Source organism: Simochromis diagramma, unplaced genomic scaffold (genome assembly GCF_900408965.1).
Source record: "Simochromis diagramma unplaced genomic scaffold, fSimDia1.1 OVJJ01000685.1, whole genome shotgun sequence".
NCBI lineage: Eukaryota > Metazoa > Chordata > Actinopteri > Cichliformes > Cichlidae > Simochromis > Simochromis diagramma.
Genome location: NW_024387477.1, coordinates 13,568,397 through 13,584,635, shown reverse-complemented (window position 1 = coordinate 13,584,635; position 16,239 = coordinate 13,568,397). Strand labels below are relative to the sequence as shown.

The following is a 16,239-nucleotide window of genomic DNA, read 5'->3' as shown; positions in this document are numbered from 1 at the left end:
AATATTTTCCAGGGTGTGTTGGTTGGTTGTTAATGCTGTATCAAACTATTGTGTAATATAATACCATTCACTCTGCACAGATGCCACTTAGTTTCAATACAAGATATTAAAAGATTCAATTACTGTATGCCCTGGATGGTCGATACTTAACCAACCAAGCAAAGAATTTTCCACCTTCCTCTCCAAAGGCGTCTTTGAGAGGCTTTACTGTCACCTTGTGGTCAAAAAGAATAAGTACTGAAAACCTTCCCATTTTAAATCCCACTATTGGACCCATGAGTAGCTTAAAAACAGAGATGCAGTGAGCAATAACTGGTTTCAATATTTTAATGCAAACATAACAAATCCTGTTTAGAAAACAGCAACCGAGTGTGTACAGCATCTTAAATAGCTAATTAAAAAAGAACAACAAAAGCAGCAGAACAATGAAAAGCAACAGTTAAAAAAATTAATGGATGAACTGAGACAAAAAAAAACCCCTCATATTTTCTAACTGACATCATGACCAACATGCTCATGTTTCTTAAAGATTATACTGCACAAGTATTCAAAACGATGTGACAACCGTTTGCCATATGTACAAGACAGCTTCACAAGTACGAGTAGTCAGACTTGGTGACTTGACCCTGACGGTTAGCTACAAGAATTTAAGTTACAACTTTTATTCCTCTTAACTCTCTTTATAAAAACGATTTGCAAACTAGTACTTAGCATTTCTCCTGTCTCTTTTTCCCAGCCTCTTGCTTAACAAGAACTCTTGGCACTCGCAGCGTGATACAGTAATCAGTGCAGGGCAATTTTTTTATACACCTGAACTGTAATTTTGTATATTGAAAGACACTGAGGTAAAGTAATTCGATACATGTCTTTTATTTTAACACTGCAAACTGATTACCACACGGAACACAAATATTACCAGGTTTTATAATCTTCATTATTATACACGTAATCCACATGCAGCACCAGGAATATGAAAAACATGGGAATGACATTACTCTCCAAATCAACAGAAAGAGAATTATTAACGTATGCATATTGTATACTGAAGTAACAAATAGTTTAATTGATCCAAACACAACTGTGTAAGTATGTGTAACACAACGAATAATAATTGACTTCTGCTGGACTGCTGATCATAGCTTCAGGGAGTTGACCTCTATGATCTGCTGCAGGATGTTGTCTACATCATTGGTCTCCAGGCTGATGCCGGCCAGGTCCAGCTGGGGCAGGAGTGCCGTGAGAAGCACTACAACGTTGTGGCGGATGTCATGCAGATTCTCTTGCACAGACCTGAGCGTACAACAGATTTGTCACTACAGCAAGAAACCCAAACAGCTCAGATTTCACTTCTTGTTCCAAGAAAATTTTTTCTGGGAGAACTGAGCTTTTGTATCGTGTATGAATAGGTGTAAAAGGCTACAAGTGAGATGTTTACGAGGTGTTCCTTTATCACTTTGTTAAAACCTGTTAAAACCTATCAAGTTGATGTGAAATAAATCACAGTCTTGACTGATACTCGATCGATTTATCTACACGTACTTTGTGCAGATGAAGATAAATATAAATTAAGCATTAGGCATTCAAATTAGAACAATATCAATATATAGCTTGGGATCCCTGTCTACACAGCTGCATGTGGACGTCTGTACAGCGCACTCACCTGTTGTCTTCACGGGCCTCAGTGTCACTGAGTCTTGTTCTCGTCTGGCTGTCAGTCTTTTCCTTCCTGGCTCTGCTCAGTTCAGGCTGGTTGTTGGACTCACTCACAGCTTTTAACCCGTGAAGTTCTGCAGCCTGAATCAGGCCAGAGGATGAAGTAGAGCACTGACAGACAGCAGGAGATAATCAAAGTTTTCATTTAGATTTCATTTAAATCTAAATTTAAAATAAATCGCATTACACTGCAGTATTTATCATTCTTCTTAATAATTCACTCTTTTGTTCTTGATTTGTTCATATGATTACAAAACACTCAACTACTTATTAAGATGATCAAACCTTATACTTGGGATTACCTTAGATTAATATATTTTAGTAGCTAAATTCAGCTCTGCAAGTCAAATCAAATTTCACTTTTTTTTAATTTAAGAAGTCACTTCAAGGTGCTTAATATTGTAAGGTAAAAAGACCCTACAACATCAGAAAAAATGACGTCATCATACGATGCTCTATGAGCAAGGGCTTGGCGACAGTGCCAAGGGCAAAACTCCCCTTTAACAGGAAGAAAGCTCCTGCAGAATCAGGCTCAGGGAGCGGCAGCTATCCGCTGTGACCGGATGGTAGTGAGAGGAAAGAAAAGGGAGACGAGAGAGAGAGACGGGACAAAAGGAAACTATGGAAGAGAGAGAGCCAGAGTTTAATAACTGCTAATGATTAAATAAAGCAGTGGGGTGTGAAAAGATATCACCTAGAAACTCTATATTGTTGAAAATATATGCTTTAAATCAATTTATTCAGGCCACTTTAACCAGAAAGAATTATTATTACATGTCCTTCAAGTGTTTAATAACTACTAAAAGTAAATATCAAAAGAGGCTCATTATAAGAAGGAATGATGAGAATCAAAAGAAAATCATGATAGAGTAAATGTGACTACATTAAATTTTAGTCTAACCAACATTTAAATAAACTAAAAAGGCAAAAATGGTTCTAAATGGTTTCTGACCTCAGCCATGTCCGTCTGACAGCCGACCTCTTTGCGTCCCGATGGTTTCTCCAGCGTCTGCGTTGGACTTTTTTCGTCGCTGTCATCATTTGTCATCGTTCCTTGAGTTGTCTTTGTGATTTCCAGACCTAGAAGGCTGCGGAGCTTCTCAGCCTCTTTCTCCAACCCAACCAGCCTCTGCATTTTAGCCTCCCGGTTAACCCCTTCCGTGGGCAGCACCCTGCTCTGCTGCCCTTCTGTTCGGCTCAGCGGGGGCACTTTCACAGTCTGTGTGGAGGGGAGTGAGTGCTGCCACGTGTTGCCGGTGTGGGTTTGCGGTGGGTTTGTGTCTGAGTTCTCTACCCGGCTGCTGGCGTCCTTTTTGTTTTTTTCTGGGGATAATGTCTTGACTATATCACTTTGTTTCCCAGAATGCAACTCCTTATCCGTAACTGCTGAATCGGACTGGTGAAGCTTCCAAAGGTACCGCTTCTTTTTAACAACGCACAATATTGAATCTGACATCCTTTTGGGGTTACAAAAAAGGAGGGTTAATCGGTTAATACAAGGTATTAAACACTGATATATCTATCTATACACACACACACACACACACACACACACACACACACACACAGATATATATATATATATATATAAATTAATTACTACACTATATCCAACCATTATCTAAAGCACAAGTTTGCATCAATACACTTGGATTAGACTGGAATTAGATTCTCTTTTTTATTTTATTCAATCTTTCCCCACCTTAAAGTTTCTAAGTGCTCCTCCTCTTCTGTCTCCATGTCTGCGTTTTCCGTTTTGTCGCTCTCTTCATCCTGAAGCCTCTTGTCACTTATCTCATTTTCCTTGGGCGACGCTCCTTTTGCAATTTCATTCTTCTTTTTAGTGACCGTGTCTCTTCCAGCGGCCTCCTCCTGCGTTTGCGTGTCCGTGTCCGACTCTGACTCCGCATCGTCATTCGCGAAAGTGTCATTTAGATCTGTGAGTTCATCTGCGTTTTCCACTTTGGTGGGCTTAGATGAACTCCGTAAGACGATTTGATGTTTAGACACTTGTTCCTCTACCTCAGACACCTGCAATGAAAACAGCAGAACGCACCTGTGAGATACAGTACGGGACCTTTACTGTCGGTGAGAAAAACACAACAAAGATAAGAAACAAACAAATTTACATACCTCTAATGATTTTCGCTTTGTGCCTCTGGAGTACTCTCTGCAAGATAAAAACACGGATAATCACGTTATGCTCTGGTTTATCGTCAGTAAATATAATTGTCTCTGCTGGAACTAACTAACTAACTGAACCTATGAAGGCTATTCGGGGATTGCGCACACAAGTTATTCTGCTTAGTAAATCTGAGCCCTAATCAGACATTCGCTGTTATTTGTTGATTTAAGGATTGTTTTTGTGTGACTCCTGCGGGCACTGGATTTTCTGAATACGATGCCGTGCAGCGGTGATTAAAACTAAACGTAAAACAATATCTTGGGCAGCTTTGTGTGCATAGTGGTGGTTTTAAATAGGCTTTGGGCTGGAAACCATCAGTATCTGGTAACGCTGGGGTATACCCTCGACTGGTTGTCAGTCTGCAGGGCTAACGCGGAGACCCGAACGACCGTTCACACCTACAGCCAATTTAGAATCAACTTAGCAAAGAATATCTTTGGACTGTGGGAGGAAGTTTGAGTAACCGTGCACCGAAAAAAAAAAAACATGTTAACTTTCCAGAGTAATGCTACAAGTAAATGCCACACAAATACCCAGAGCTGTAAAACAATCAGAGTTTCTTGGTGTAAGTTCAACAGAATATTTCTCAGTTATTTAGTTATAAAACAAAAATTATGCTGCAACAAGCAAGACCTGAAACTAGGTATCGAGACCGTAAAGTCATCGGGAAAGTGTTTACTAAATTCATTAAGGAACTAAGCAGTAGGGTTGTTTTTGTCACAGACCATCAGGTTTCTTTTTGTTACATAAGTAGTCGCCCCTGTCGTCCATTAGGAAGATTTCAGGTTCAAGTCACATCCATCTTTTATATACAGTCTATGGGCAGACCACAGTCACTTTAGTCTCTGCATCACTCACTAACTGCTGTCAGTGAGCGGTTTATAACCTTGTGGTTTATCTTAGTACATTTGTATTTAACAGATTTCTGTCAAAAGTTGCCAAATTTAAGCAAATTAGACGTCACCCTTTCTGCCGACTTCTGCTTAAGTGTCTAAATAACAGACCTAAAGCGTTTTGTGTACTGATGAGCAACATAGAACCATATTTTAAAGAGCTAATTGATTCTTATCAGTTAGAGGATACCATAAGTAAACTTTTCTCAGACACGCTTAGAGTCACATGGACAACCGCCGGAAATAAGTGCATGAAACCACAAAACGGCATGTGAACCCACATGAGCAAGCAGGCATGCAGAAAGAGCTGCAGTGCGATATATCCGTCCATGTACGAATTTTCACATACAGTCAAAGTTTCAGAGGGGTAAAGAAATGGGAATTTACAGTTTCTTGTGGCTTTTCTGATAGCTCGGTGTTAACAGCTCCTCGTGTTCTTCTGTTTCCTCTGGTGACGAGCAGCTTCTGTAAAGACAAAGAGACTTGTGCTTACTTTCAATTCAGTCAGCAGTGGCTTTGGCGAAAATTGAAAATGACGTTTTGCATCATACGAGCCATTAGAAATATCTGTCTTTTTTAAGAAAAGCAGTGAAATAAAAAGTAAACAAGGGAGAAAATGAATGCAAAGGACACGCAGGGCTCAGAAAGGGCTCGTGCTCGATCTATTAACCACAGAGAGCGCTAAAATATGACCATGCAGAGTTAAACGATTAAAGACAGACTAAAAAAAAGGAAATGGTGACTACTGATGCTGAAGAGGCTAAAATATCTTGACCTCTAGTCCACAGAATAGCTCAAGAAAAAAAATATAGGTCTGCCTGCCTGCTAAAATTCAGTGTCTCCACTCTGTGCTCTGACTTCATTAAGATAATACTAAAATTTGAAGTCTTAATTTTAGCAAGATTAGAACATGCTTGTTAAGTTACCTGGTAGCTGATTAGCTTCACTTGATAAAATGACGAGTATATCAGAGGAAGAGCTGAGGTTCAGCTATCAATTTTGTCTCTGGAATGGTGTTCACAGGTGGCATTGTGATGTGCAGTGAGAGCAGGTGGAAGCGAGCCTGGAGTGGTGGAGGTATGCTCTGAGGGAGGGGGAATGAAAGCCAGCAGAAGCGACAAAATGTGTGTGAATGAGAGGGAGACAAGTGGAAAGGCGAACGCACACACAAGCGAGGGGAAGAAGAGAGTGCAGCCAGGGTGGAGTGACTGAAAACAAATGCCAGAGGCGATTCGAGACAGAAGAATAGCATCTAGAGCGAGCATTGTAAATGATCAGAACGGACCAAATTAGAAATGAATATATCAGCTCAAGATGAGCAGCTTGGAGAGACAAAGTTAGTCTACGTCCACATTAGCCTGGATAAATTTCAAAACAGCGTTTTCCGCGTCCACACTATCGTTTTCAGAGAGTTGTGTGTCCACATTGAAATGACCGAAAACGGCCGCATGTGCATGCGTGAGATGCGAGACGATTCGGCCTGCCTCATTTCTGTCTGCCGTTTATTTACTTTCCGGCTTTACCGAGTTTTTTAAATGGACTAATAATGAGGTGGAGTTGTTGCTGCGAGTAACACAAAAGTACAAAGTTGCAAAAGCGAGTGAGAATTAAAGAATTTGAAGAAAAACTATCTGGAGCATGTACAGACTGATATTAATCTTTAATAGGGCTGTCAAAATTGAGAGCAAACAAACAAACATATATATATATATGTTAGCGTGACAGAGGAGGATGTTAGGAGTTAGGGTTATGTGGAAGCCGATGATCTGCTGTGGCGGCCCAGCAATGGAGCAGCCGAAAGAAGAATAGACTGATAAATGCTGCCTGACACAAATAATTAGGTTTTCCAGCAGTGTAATGTTGCTCCTGAAAACAGTGTTGTTGAACATGATCCAGCTTTTGCATTCATTATGTAATTGTGCTTCTTACTCAAGTCAGTGGTGCAGTTAAAATCACGAGAAATAATATGAAATACCCACCTGTAACGTGAATTTGGGTTCTGGCTGCAGGTCCAGCTCTCGGGAGCAATTCTGTAAAAGCCGTCAGGGATGCTTCGCCACTTGAGACACTCTTCACACTGTAACCACATGGGACCCCTGTAAATACAACAGCTGTCAGTAAGATAAAGTTGGCAATAAAGATATACTTAACTATTTTTATCTCAGTAAGTCTAGACTTGTGCACACAACAGATCTCTTCAAGATCTATCTATCTATCTATCTATCTATCTATCTATCTATCTATCTATCTATCTATCTATCTATCTATCTATCTATCTATCTATAAACTTTTGGCTTAACGGATCATATAGATGATATTTTTATGTTCCTTGTCTCTGTAATTTTACCCCAGAGCCTGAGTATCACTCCTCTGGTTTAATATAGATATGATATTATGACTTTGATAAATAGCCAAGTTCTAACATGCACTGGCCTGCGGCTGAACTGAACTTTGGAATGAGGATACGTTATTAACACTCCACATTTTGGTCATGAAAAAACCTGAAAACTGTGGGAAACCCTTCCGAGTTGAACAGCACGTTTCCTCAAAACAGTGTGCGGCGATGTGGAACAGAGGGGCTTTGAAGTACACTGATCTTATTTGCTGGGTGAGTGAGGAGTGTTAGATTATCAGCAGTGACATGTTTGTAAACCACCTGTATAGAAAAGCAGCGCACTAATAATACTGGGCGCCACTGAACGCAGTGTAAGGGTTTATTGAGGTTTTTTTTTTATTATTTCCTCCTTTGATAGTACTATTTACCATGTGTCTAGCTTTTTGGCATCCGTTACTTTTTTATTCCTCTAGCTGTCTGCTCCACCCTAGTTATTTATACTTGTCACCAAACCTTTATTTACCTTTCCTACCTTTCTGGGTTCTACATTTAGACTTTCTGTTTGAACTGCACTTAATACTCGGCACGTATTTAGAGCCAGATGAACCGGATGAGTGTTCACTGTTTGCACTACAGCTATATCAGGTCTGGGTCTATACTCGTTATACCAGTGATGGGCTGGCTTTTCTAGTCTTACTGACCACTCCAGGTGCTCTAGACTACAAGTCAAAACACACCATACAGTACCTTATTCCATACACTTCAAGCCTTCACGTCTCACGTCCATGGCCTGTTTCAAGTCACCAGTTAGCCTAACATGCTATCTTTGGTTTGTCGGAGGAAGTAGCCAGAGGGCACTCACACTCACACATGAGGAACATGAAAACTCCACACAGGGTTCAAACCAGGAACTTTCTTGTCGTTGGGCGACAGGGTTAACCACTACAACACCACGCAGTTTTGTTTTTTAGAACTAGAAATAAAATTTAAAGCTGAATTTTAAAAAAAGGCTTATGCTGTATGTGAGAAATGGCCCAAGGGCACAGCCAGCCTATTGCATAACGACCACTTCAATTGATCTCTGTACAGCTGCAGCAGCCTTTGTGTGAGAACAGCAACAATGAATACCACCTGATGATACAAAGCAATGACGGACATGCAAGAGAACACTGAGGCCTCACCCCTCATAATGGCAACATCACTGAGTATAAAACACCTTAGTTAGCCAACAGACTCCACATTAATAGGCCTATAAAACTTTGTAATGGCAACTTTAGAAATTATTATTAGTCTGCAATGATGTCAGCTTGTAACAGTGTCATAAACAAGCATTTTTTCCTATATATTTATAGCTTGGTAAAATGACAAATAACCATAGCTTATTTATCAGCTTTCATACTGTAAACCTGTATTCAGAGCCTCAACATATAATGTTTATGCAATGTATTATTTGTTTATAATTTGTAATATGAAAGCATCACACATAACTTACAATAAAGTATTAACGTTCTAATAATGCAGCAAATTTAACAGCAACTATTTCCACTGTCTGACCTCACTGTTTTTCAAAATCTGGCCCTGACTTCATCTGTGTAAAAAAAAACAAAACAGTTAAAACTTACTCATCGACATCCTCCTGGACCTCCTTCTCATTTTTGTCTAGAGCCTGAAACTCTCGCTCTCTGGCCTTCTTCTCTGTCACCTCCTTCCAGTAGTCGTTGAGTTTTAGGCCCAAAGCTCCGAGGGTCAGTCTTGGGAGTAAAAAAGAGGAAACAACTGTAAATGTGTTTAAAATAAGACAATGACAGAAAAAGAAATTAAACGTCAGTGACTGAAGATTACATGATCAAATTACCGCGTTCGCTCTTAACTTTGTACATACAGGATGAAACTATTTATTCCAACTCAACAGCTCATATTCACAAACAAAACAATCAAACAAAAAAAGCAACGATCTGATTTATTACTGTTTGTTACCTGTACTCTTTGGTGTACTCAAAGTCTTGCTTGTTATGAGCAGGTTTCAGAAAATTGCACTCGATGACGCCGATGACGCCAATGCCCGCTCTTAGGCCCGAAGTCTGAAGGAAATTTAAGAGTGACATTTATTAAGCAGAGGCAGGTACCCAGGGTAGCCCCACAGTATTTGTAACATACAACATTATTTTACTTTACCTTTAGCTGGCAGCCCACTTTCTCATACGCCTTAATGAGACGATTCTTGTGGTACATCATAATCCCATAGTGATCCTTGTTTTTTGGGTTAAGTCCAAAGGTCACCTTCACTTTGTCTTTCTGACAAAAACCAGTTAAGAAAACTGACAAAGTTTCGAATAATGATGCAATTTTCATATAATTAAAGGGATGTTACTAATGTAACTGTTTTAACAGAAAAACATGGAAAAAATGTAACATTGTTCATGCAATTATTATTAATGACCTTATTATTAATTATAGTAGAGTATAATTCAAAATTTTCATAACTCCTATCCTACCCCTGAGGTCTGGTTTGTTGCATGCATTCATATATTAGATAGGCAAACAGATAAAGTTCAGATTAAAAATTCGGTTTTGTGGGCGCTGAACCGATCCCTGGCACGATAACACAAAACCCCAGTTTCAAAATCTCAGTTCTCTAGAAGACATGAAAAGATTAAAAAAATAATAATAACTAGATATGAGACCGCATGAACTGGCACTGTGAAGCTCGTTTGGATTTTCCCTTCATGAACATCTGTTAAGCACCAAAAGTGTGTGTGTGTGTGTTTTTTTAAACTTTTTTACCAGACCCCAGTAAAGTCACACAGATGCTTCATCTCCAACAGTCACTCGAATCCCACTTCCTGTTTACACTTGAATTTGGCTGTTACACACACACATAGCGTAAGGATACACTGAAGTGGGGTTTGTAGACGTCATGCTCAATGTGTATCAGCCTCTTCGCTACCAGTTTGGCCTGAATCTTCTTCCCCCTCAGTATGATCTGTGTTCTCGGCTTCAGATACAGGATACTGAGGTAGGCCTGTGATAAACATACAAAGCAAATAAAACGGACAAGGTGAAAAAAACAAAGAAAATAAGCGAGGCTTAAAACTGAAAACTCTAAATATGAAATACTCTTTTGTCGGTTGAAATCCACTCGTGAACGCACATTTTTTAATCTTGAAACATGCAAAAGATGATTTACAAACAAAAAGTAAATTCTTAGAATTTGCGAATTATCATTTAAAACCTGCAAAAAAAACATTTTTTTTAATGAAACTGGGGCAGTGTTACTACAAAACCACAAGGTTGACAGTTTGTCTACAGTAGTGTGGAGGTACTCAGTGTCTGCCAAAAAGTGGAAGACACTCTTACACCCAGCCCCCAACACACACAGCACTTGTATGGCTAAACCCACACGTAAACCACAACCACTACACCCTGAATTTTTCTCTAACCCTGATCACAACCTTTAACACTAAAATCCTCCTGAACAGGTCCCCAAGCCCTGACAAATATTAATATTATGGGCCACAGAGGCTCTAACATAATAACAGATGGTAAAGTGTTTTTTTACCCACTCACCCTGAGACTGTAATGCATGTCTGGGATGTTCTGCTCAGTTCTCAAGGATCCGCTATTCTTCAGCCCCTTCTTCAACTCTTCGATCTGAATCTCAGGCAAACGAATGTCATTCGGATCGGTCTCAAAGTCGAGCTCCATCTTACCGTCTTTAGCTCTTCGGGATAGCACGAAAGAAAGCAGCTGTTAGAACATGTAATTGTGTTTCACTGCACACGCTGTAATGGCTGTCTAGAAAGCTCCGCAGATGGCTTTGCGAGACATTTCATTAATTGGGAACGATTTGCAACACAAAGTCACTGTATGGCTTTACCTCCTGTGTCTAATTACTAGGATTTGAATCACAGGGCAATACTTGAAATGCTGGATGATTATACTCATTGTGGTGATCATCTCTCTCTCCAGCATGAAGAGGAAGCGAAATAGGAGGTATGAGAAACCTGACCTGGTTCTTTTTGCCACTTTACAAGAACCTGACTTCAGTCGACCATTTCTCTCTAAGAAATTTAGTTGAAGAAGGAAAAGAGAAAATTCAAAACTTCAATTTAGGAGGTTCTCTGTTCTCCATTTGAATGTGGGTCACTTTGCATAGATTTGCCTAGAACCATGCTTATACAAATACTACATATGTGTTTTTGTACCCACTTGCCTCCCTCTGATACTGACTGTGCTTGCACACTCCTCAGTGTCATGTGGTATTTTCAACCAATGGTCACAACACGCCAACTTGGAAACTCTAACCGAGATGTTTTGACTTGACTGACACTAAAGAAACAGTGTAATAAGGTCTGCGCTAATCTGCTTTGTTGTACAGAGTTCGACAAAATGATTGACATCATGACAGTTATCTAACAAGATTACAGATTTCACACATTTGGCTTCGTCAAACTGCTAGTGGTGGAAGGGAGATGTTCGTCGTGTGGAACACTCTTATCTTATCATGTTTCAACTTTAATGTAACACGAACATGTGATTCTGACCTGCGGATGTTCCAGATTAATATCTTGGTGCCTTTTTTGGAGGGAATTGAGTCAAAATGTGAATGTATCTGCTCCAGGGATTTGACGATCGAGTGGTCGAGGACGGCCGTCAGACTGGCCTGTGAATCCTCGGTCACAACTAATAACTGTAACACCGAATTAAGGTCAGAACATAAGGGAGCATGTATGGTAATAAACACATATACATAATATATTTGTTTCCTGTTATCTGCCTGCCTATTTTAATTCATGTCACCCACCGCCCCCACCCACACACCCTGTGCCATTCAAATGATCTCATCAGTTCTCACACTAAAAAAATCAGGAAGTCATACTGATGTAGAACGTCTACGCATCAGCAAATTCACACGGTAAACCTAATATTGTATCCTAATATTTCCCAGTCCCTTTGTGAAGGATATTGGTTTGCTGGTTGAAAGGGACAATGGGGACGATGACAGCCTGGGCTTTAATGCTTTCCAGGTAGGTCTGCGACAGCATCCCCACAGTCTGACAGCCGCCGTTCTTGGTGAAGATGAGCGCGTCACGCCCCAAGCGCATGGAGCCCGACTTAAAGCCGTTCCCGTAAACCCCGATGGCCTGCTGACTGGCCCTACCCGAGCCCTTCTCTGTAAAACCAAAGCTGGACACAAAAGCGAGCAAGTGTTAATTATCGAACACTGAGAAGCAAGCTGAGAAGACAAAACTAGCCTAATGTGTGAATGTGACACAAAGCGGCGCATGTGAGGCCACAGTTGGAAACTGCGCGTGTGTGTCTGTGGGTTAAATGCAGAAAAGAGGAACACAATCGGTATGCAGCGCTACTGTGTCTTTCTATGTTTCTTTTTTTCCTTGTGTGTGAACTTCACACGTGTCTCACCTGAGCATCTTGTGCAGTTTGTTGGGGGTCATGCCGCTGCCATTATCGATGAAAGACAGACAGAGGTGATCCGTTTCATGAACTACATCTATCCAGAACTGTTTAGCGGACACACCGGGGTCTGAGGCATTGTCTAGAAGACGACAGACAGAAAATTGGAAATAAGAAAAACAAGAGAAGCACATGGGATGGCTAGTTTCTTTAATGCCTTCCTTATATTTCTTTACAACGTGAACTTCCTGCAGGCATAGTCAAAGTGATACTGCACATTATAGATCCGAGAAGGAGACTCATGCTGCAGGAACAAATCATTAGATCTACAACTCCACTGCTGATCTCTGGATGCTACTGCATGTGCTGTAATCTATACTTCAATGTGGGGCACAGCCACTAATTGCGTCACACCATGATCAACAAACATCGAACATTTGGAGTTTGGAACTTTCTGCAGGGTTATTGCGAATTACTGCGAGCTTATTCCAATAAGCACGTGGCTCCCTTTGTTGTTTCTAAACTTTAGCCTGTACTTTCACGTGGGACAGTGGTGCGAATGCATTTCTACAGCGCACTCCCTTCGCTGTTCCGGTTTTTAAAAAAAGCCTCAGCAGCCAACAGACGGTCAGCACGTCTGAACCAATGAGAGCGCACAGAGTGGAGGAATGGCAATGTTGACAGCCCAGACACGATCCATTTATGTCACATGAAGGCGCAAATAAGCTACTGCTGCATATTTACCAATAAGTTTTATATGTATTTTGTCAAAAATAATCCAAACTGATTCTGTTAATGCTCACGAGAAGTAAGAGTACCGACACTGCAGAAAACCTCGCTGCAGTTGAGCAGTTACTAATATCTCAGCACTATGATTTCAAACTGCAGAGCGTTAAAGGAACGAGCTCCTCTATCCTTACTTTACGACGGGATTATTACCACAACACAGCGTCTGCAGCTGCCAGCACACGTCTTTAGGCGTGTGAGCGCAAACTCGTGAAAGAGGAAGTCCGTTCGGTCCATTTTAGCACCAACACAAATGTCTGCTCAACACGCCAACTTTGTGCGCGACAGCGGAAGAGCGGTGCGAAAGAAACCACGAAAAGCTGCATCAACAGGTGCAGGGGACTGTGGAGCGTTTCTGTATTATGCCTGAAATTTCTTATTGCCTACCTATTAATTCTGCCACAGCGCTGAAAGGCCAGGTATGACTTGTGGAGTTGCTGTTCAGGAAGGAAGGACTCATCTGGAAATGAAAAAAAGAATTTAAAAAAATAAGTTAAACTTTCACTTGCTCTTTTTTGTGAGCCGCTGTAGCGAACGTTTTCTAAAGTGTCGAAACAAATGCGAATCCTCTACAGCAAATATCTGAAATACTTACAGAACTCAGGCGAATCCCATGCTCACTTAACCTCGCCATGTTTTTCGTCTGAATATTTTGCTTCTCGTCGTGTGAGCTCTCCGTGCGCAGGTACGTAGCCATACAGAGCAGTGGGCGCGTCCTCGGGGCCTGTGTCAAAGGAAGTCAGCCGAAGTCGCGCTTCGAGCAGTCTGAAAGAGACACAGCTGAGGTATTTCTTTCTGCAGATCTTATGTTATTATGACGTTTTACCAAGTTCTTGCATTTATTACCAAGTTGATTTATTGTTACTTTGTTATAACGCGTGTTTGAAATGGGCTGTTTTTTTTCATTCAAAAATTATAATAATTCAGTCGCAGAATCAGCTAAATGCTTACAGCAAATAGCCGCTGTATTAGGCTCACCTCCTTAACTACTCATTAAAACAGATCTGACATGCTGAAGGTTCAAATCTGGCATCAAAATAGGGAAGAGACGTGATATAAGTGACTTTGAATGTGGCTTGGTGCCATATGGGCTGGTCTGAATATCTGAGGTTGTACTGAGAATTTCCCATACAACTTTTTCTTAAATGAACGTTTACTGAATGGTCTGAAAAGGGGAAAAAAAAATCTGTGTTCAGCAATTCTCTGCTACTCACAGCGGTTCAAGTGTCTTGTTGATGCCAGAGGAGAGTGGCCGTGCTGAAAGGAAGGCACAATCCAGACAATCCAAATAATCACTTGTTACAACAAAGGTATGAAGAAGAGCACATGGAACCTTAAAGGAGATCGACTGCAGCAGCAGAAGACCACACCGGGTGCCACTCCTGTCAGCTAAGTGCAGCGCAGTGGTTTGCTGATACTAACAGGAAACTGAAGCTGCAGTTCACACCTGCTCACCAGAATTGGACAACGGAAGATTGGAAAAACATTGACCTGTCTGGTGAGTCTCGATTTGTGCTGCAACGTTCAGTAGTTATTTGGTGTAAGCTATGTGAAAGCATGAATCCGTGCTGTATCCTGTCAATGTTTCAGATTGGTGGAGGTGGTGTAATGGTGTGAGGGATATTTTTTGGTACACTCTGGCCTCCTTATTACTAGTTTAGCATTGTTCAAAACACCACATCCTACCTGAGAATTGGTGCTGACTATGTCCATCCCTTTATGACCACAGCGTATCCATCTTCTGATGGCTGCTTCCAACAGGATAACGCGCCATGTTACAAAGCTCAAATCATCTCAAACTGGTTTGTTGAACACAGGTTTGTCGTTACCCGTGGGTATTCGGGGCTCTACTTCCAGATGTTTTTTCAGTACCCTCCGATCTCCCGGCTGAATGAAATGTTTATTAGAGGAAACCTGTATTTAGGTATGTGTTTGCCACAATTTATCTGGGGCGAAGCCCCACTCCCATCTCTGTCCGACCAATCACAGCAGAGCATTCCTCCTTTAGGTCCAACGTCAGCACCTGTTAGCTGTCACTGCTGATTGGTCTGGATCTGACAAACTGGTGGTTGCTAACCAGCTAAAGCACTTCAGCAGAAGAAGTTTTTTTTTTTAGAAAAAAAAAGACAAAGTGAGGGGGAGGCGCAGGTGGAAGGAGCTGCCTCCTGTTGCTACTGTAGCAGACACAGGGCATGAAATGGCCACTGCATTAGATACAAACTCAGGGGGGTGAATTGGTGAAGTGCTTCTGACATGTTCGTTGCTACAAGTCAAGGTTGCCATCTGTATCTCACACACTGAGTCAACGATTCACACATATTCCTCACACCCTGTCTGACCTTCATTTTCTCACGTAGGCCTAATCTGAAAAAAAAATAAAATAAAATAAAATAATTTATCATAACAAAGTTATTTAGACCATCAAGAGAAACCTGAGAAAAATACAAATAAATCTATTGATTCTTAAAATCATTCATGCTGCTCAAAGTAATGCCAGGCCTAAACAGCAGCACTTTCTCCTCTCAACCTGCACACGTAGTTGACAATGAGTAACCATGGCTACAGTGAGTAACCCTGGTGACAGGGAGATGCTCTGTACTTCGCTCTGAAGCACTCATTCCCATTCCCAATAAAAGAGCTCAGGTTATTATGGCCATTTAAAATGAAGAATGCACATCAGTGCTAAAACCTTGTAAAAATATACTGTGTATGTATGTAGTCAGTTATGTTTTTTCTATAGGAATCATATCAGAGAGGCACAGAAATGAACTCTTCATTTGAGTGCATTTGTGTAATTTACTGTTCCAAGATATACTTGGAACAGTAAATATATCTTTATCTTTGATATAAATATATCTATATCTTTGTATACGAAGTCTGCCATAAACAAGATGACTTAGGTCTGTGTAGAA

General features: G+C 40.8%; 1 protein-coding gene across 3 annotated transcripts; it reads right to left on the bottom strand.

Moving 5' to 3' along the window:
• Window positions 1-312: 312 nt before the first annotated feature.
• zgc:152774 (uncharacterized protein LOC553526 homolog) lies at window positions 313-15,480 on the bottom strand. 3 transcript variants are annotated; one of them, XM_040016369.1, is made up of 18 exons: window positions 15,014-15,480; window positions 13,923-14,092; window positions 13,715-13,787; window positions 12,551-12,683; window positions 12,093-12,313; window positions 11,671-11,818; window positions 10,694-10,847; window positions 10,020-10,148; window positions 9,302-9,421; window positions 9,104-9,207; window positions 8,749-8,877; window positions 6,771-6,887; window positions 5,179-5,256; window positions 3,847-3,883; window positions 3,416-3,744; window positions 2,666-3,170; window positions 1,661-1,824; window positions 313-1,290 (listed from the first exon to the last, which is right to left on the bottom strand). In XM_040016369.1, exons 2-18 carry the CDS (start codon window positions 14,022-14,024, stop codon window positions 1,134-1,136), a joined length of 2,700 nt encoding a protein of 899 aa, XP_039872303.1. In that variant the 5' UTR covers window positions 14,025-14,092; window positions 15,014-15,480; the 3' UTR covers window positions 313-1,133. The 3 variants fall into 3 exon arrangements, with proteins under 3 accessions (XP_039872303.1, XP_039872302.1, XP_039872304.1); XM_040016368.1 differs by lacking the exon at window positions 15,014-15,480 and having other exon boundaries at window positions 13,923-14,618; XM_040016370.1 differs by lacking the exons at window positions 313-1,290; window positions 1,661-1,824; window positions 15,014-15,480 and adding an exon at window positions 2,083-2,332 and having other exon boundaries at window positions 13,923-14,620.
• Between the last annotated feature and the right edge of the window lie 759 nt (window positions 15,481-16,239).

Coding starts and splice junctions, on each gene's coding strand:
- zgc:152774 (XM_040016369.1), bottom strand. CDS start 14,024: ATGGCTACGTACCTGCGCACGGAGAGCTCACACGACGAGAAGCAAAAT. Junction 12,314..12,550: donor AAACTGCACAAGATGCTCAG/GTGAGACACGTG, acceptor TTTTGTGTCCAG/CTTTGGTTTTACAGAGAAGG. Junction 3,745..3,846: donor CAAAGCGAAAATCATTAGAG/GTATGTAAATTT, acceptor TTTTCATTGCAG/GTGTCTGAGGTAGAGGAACA.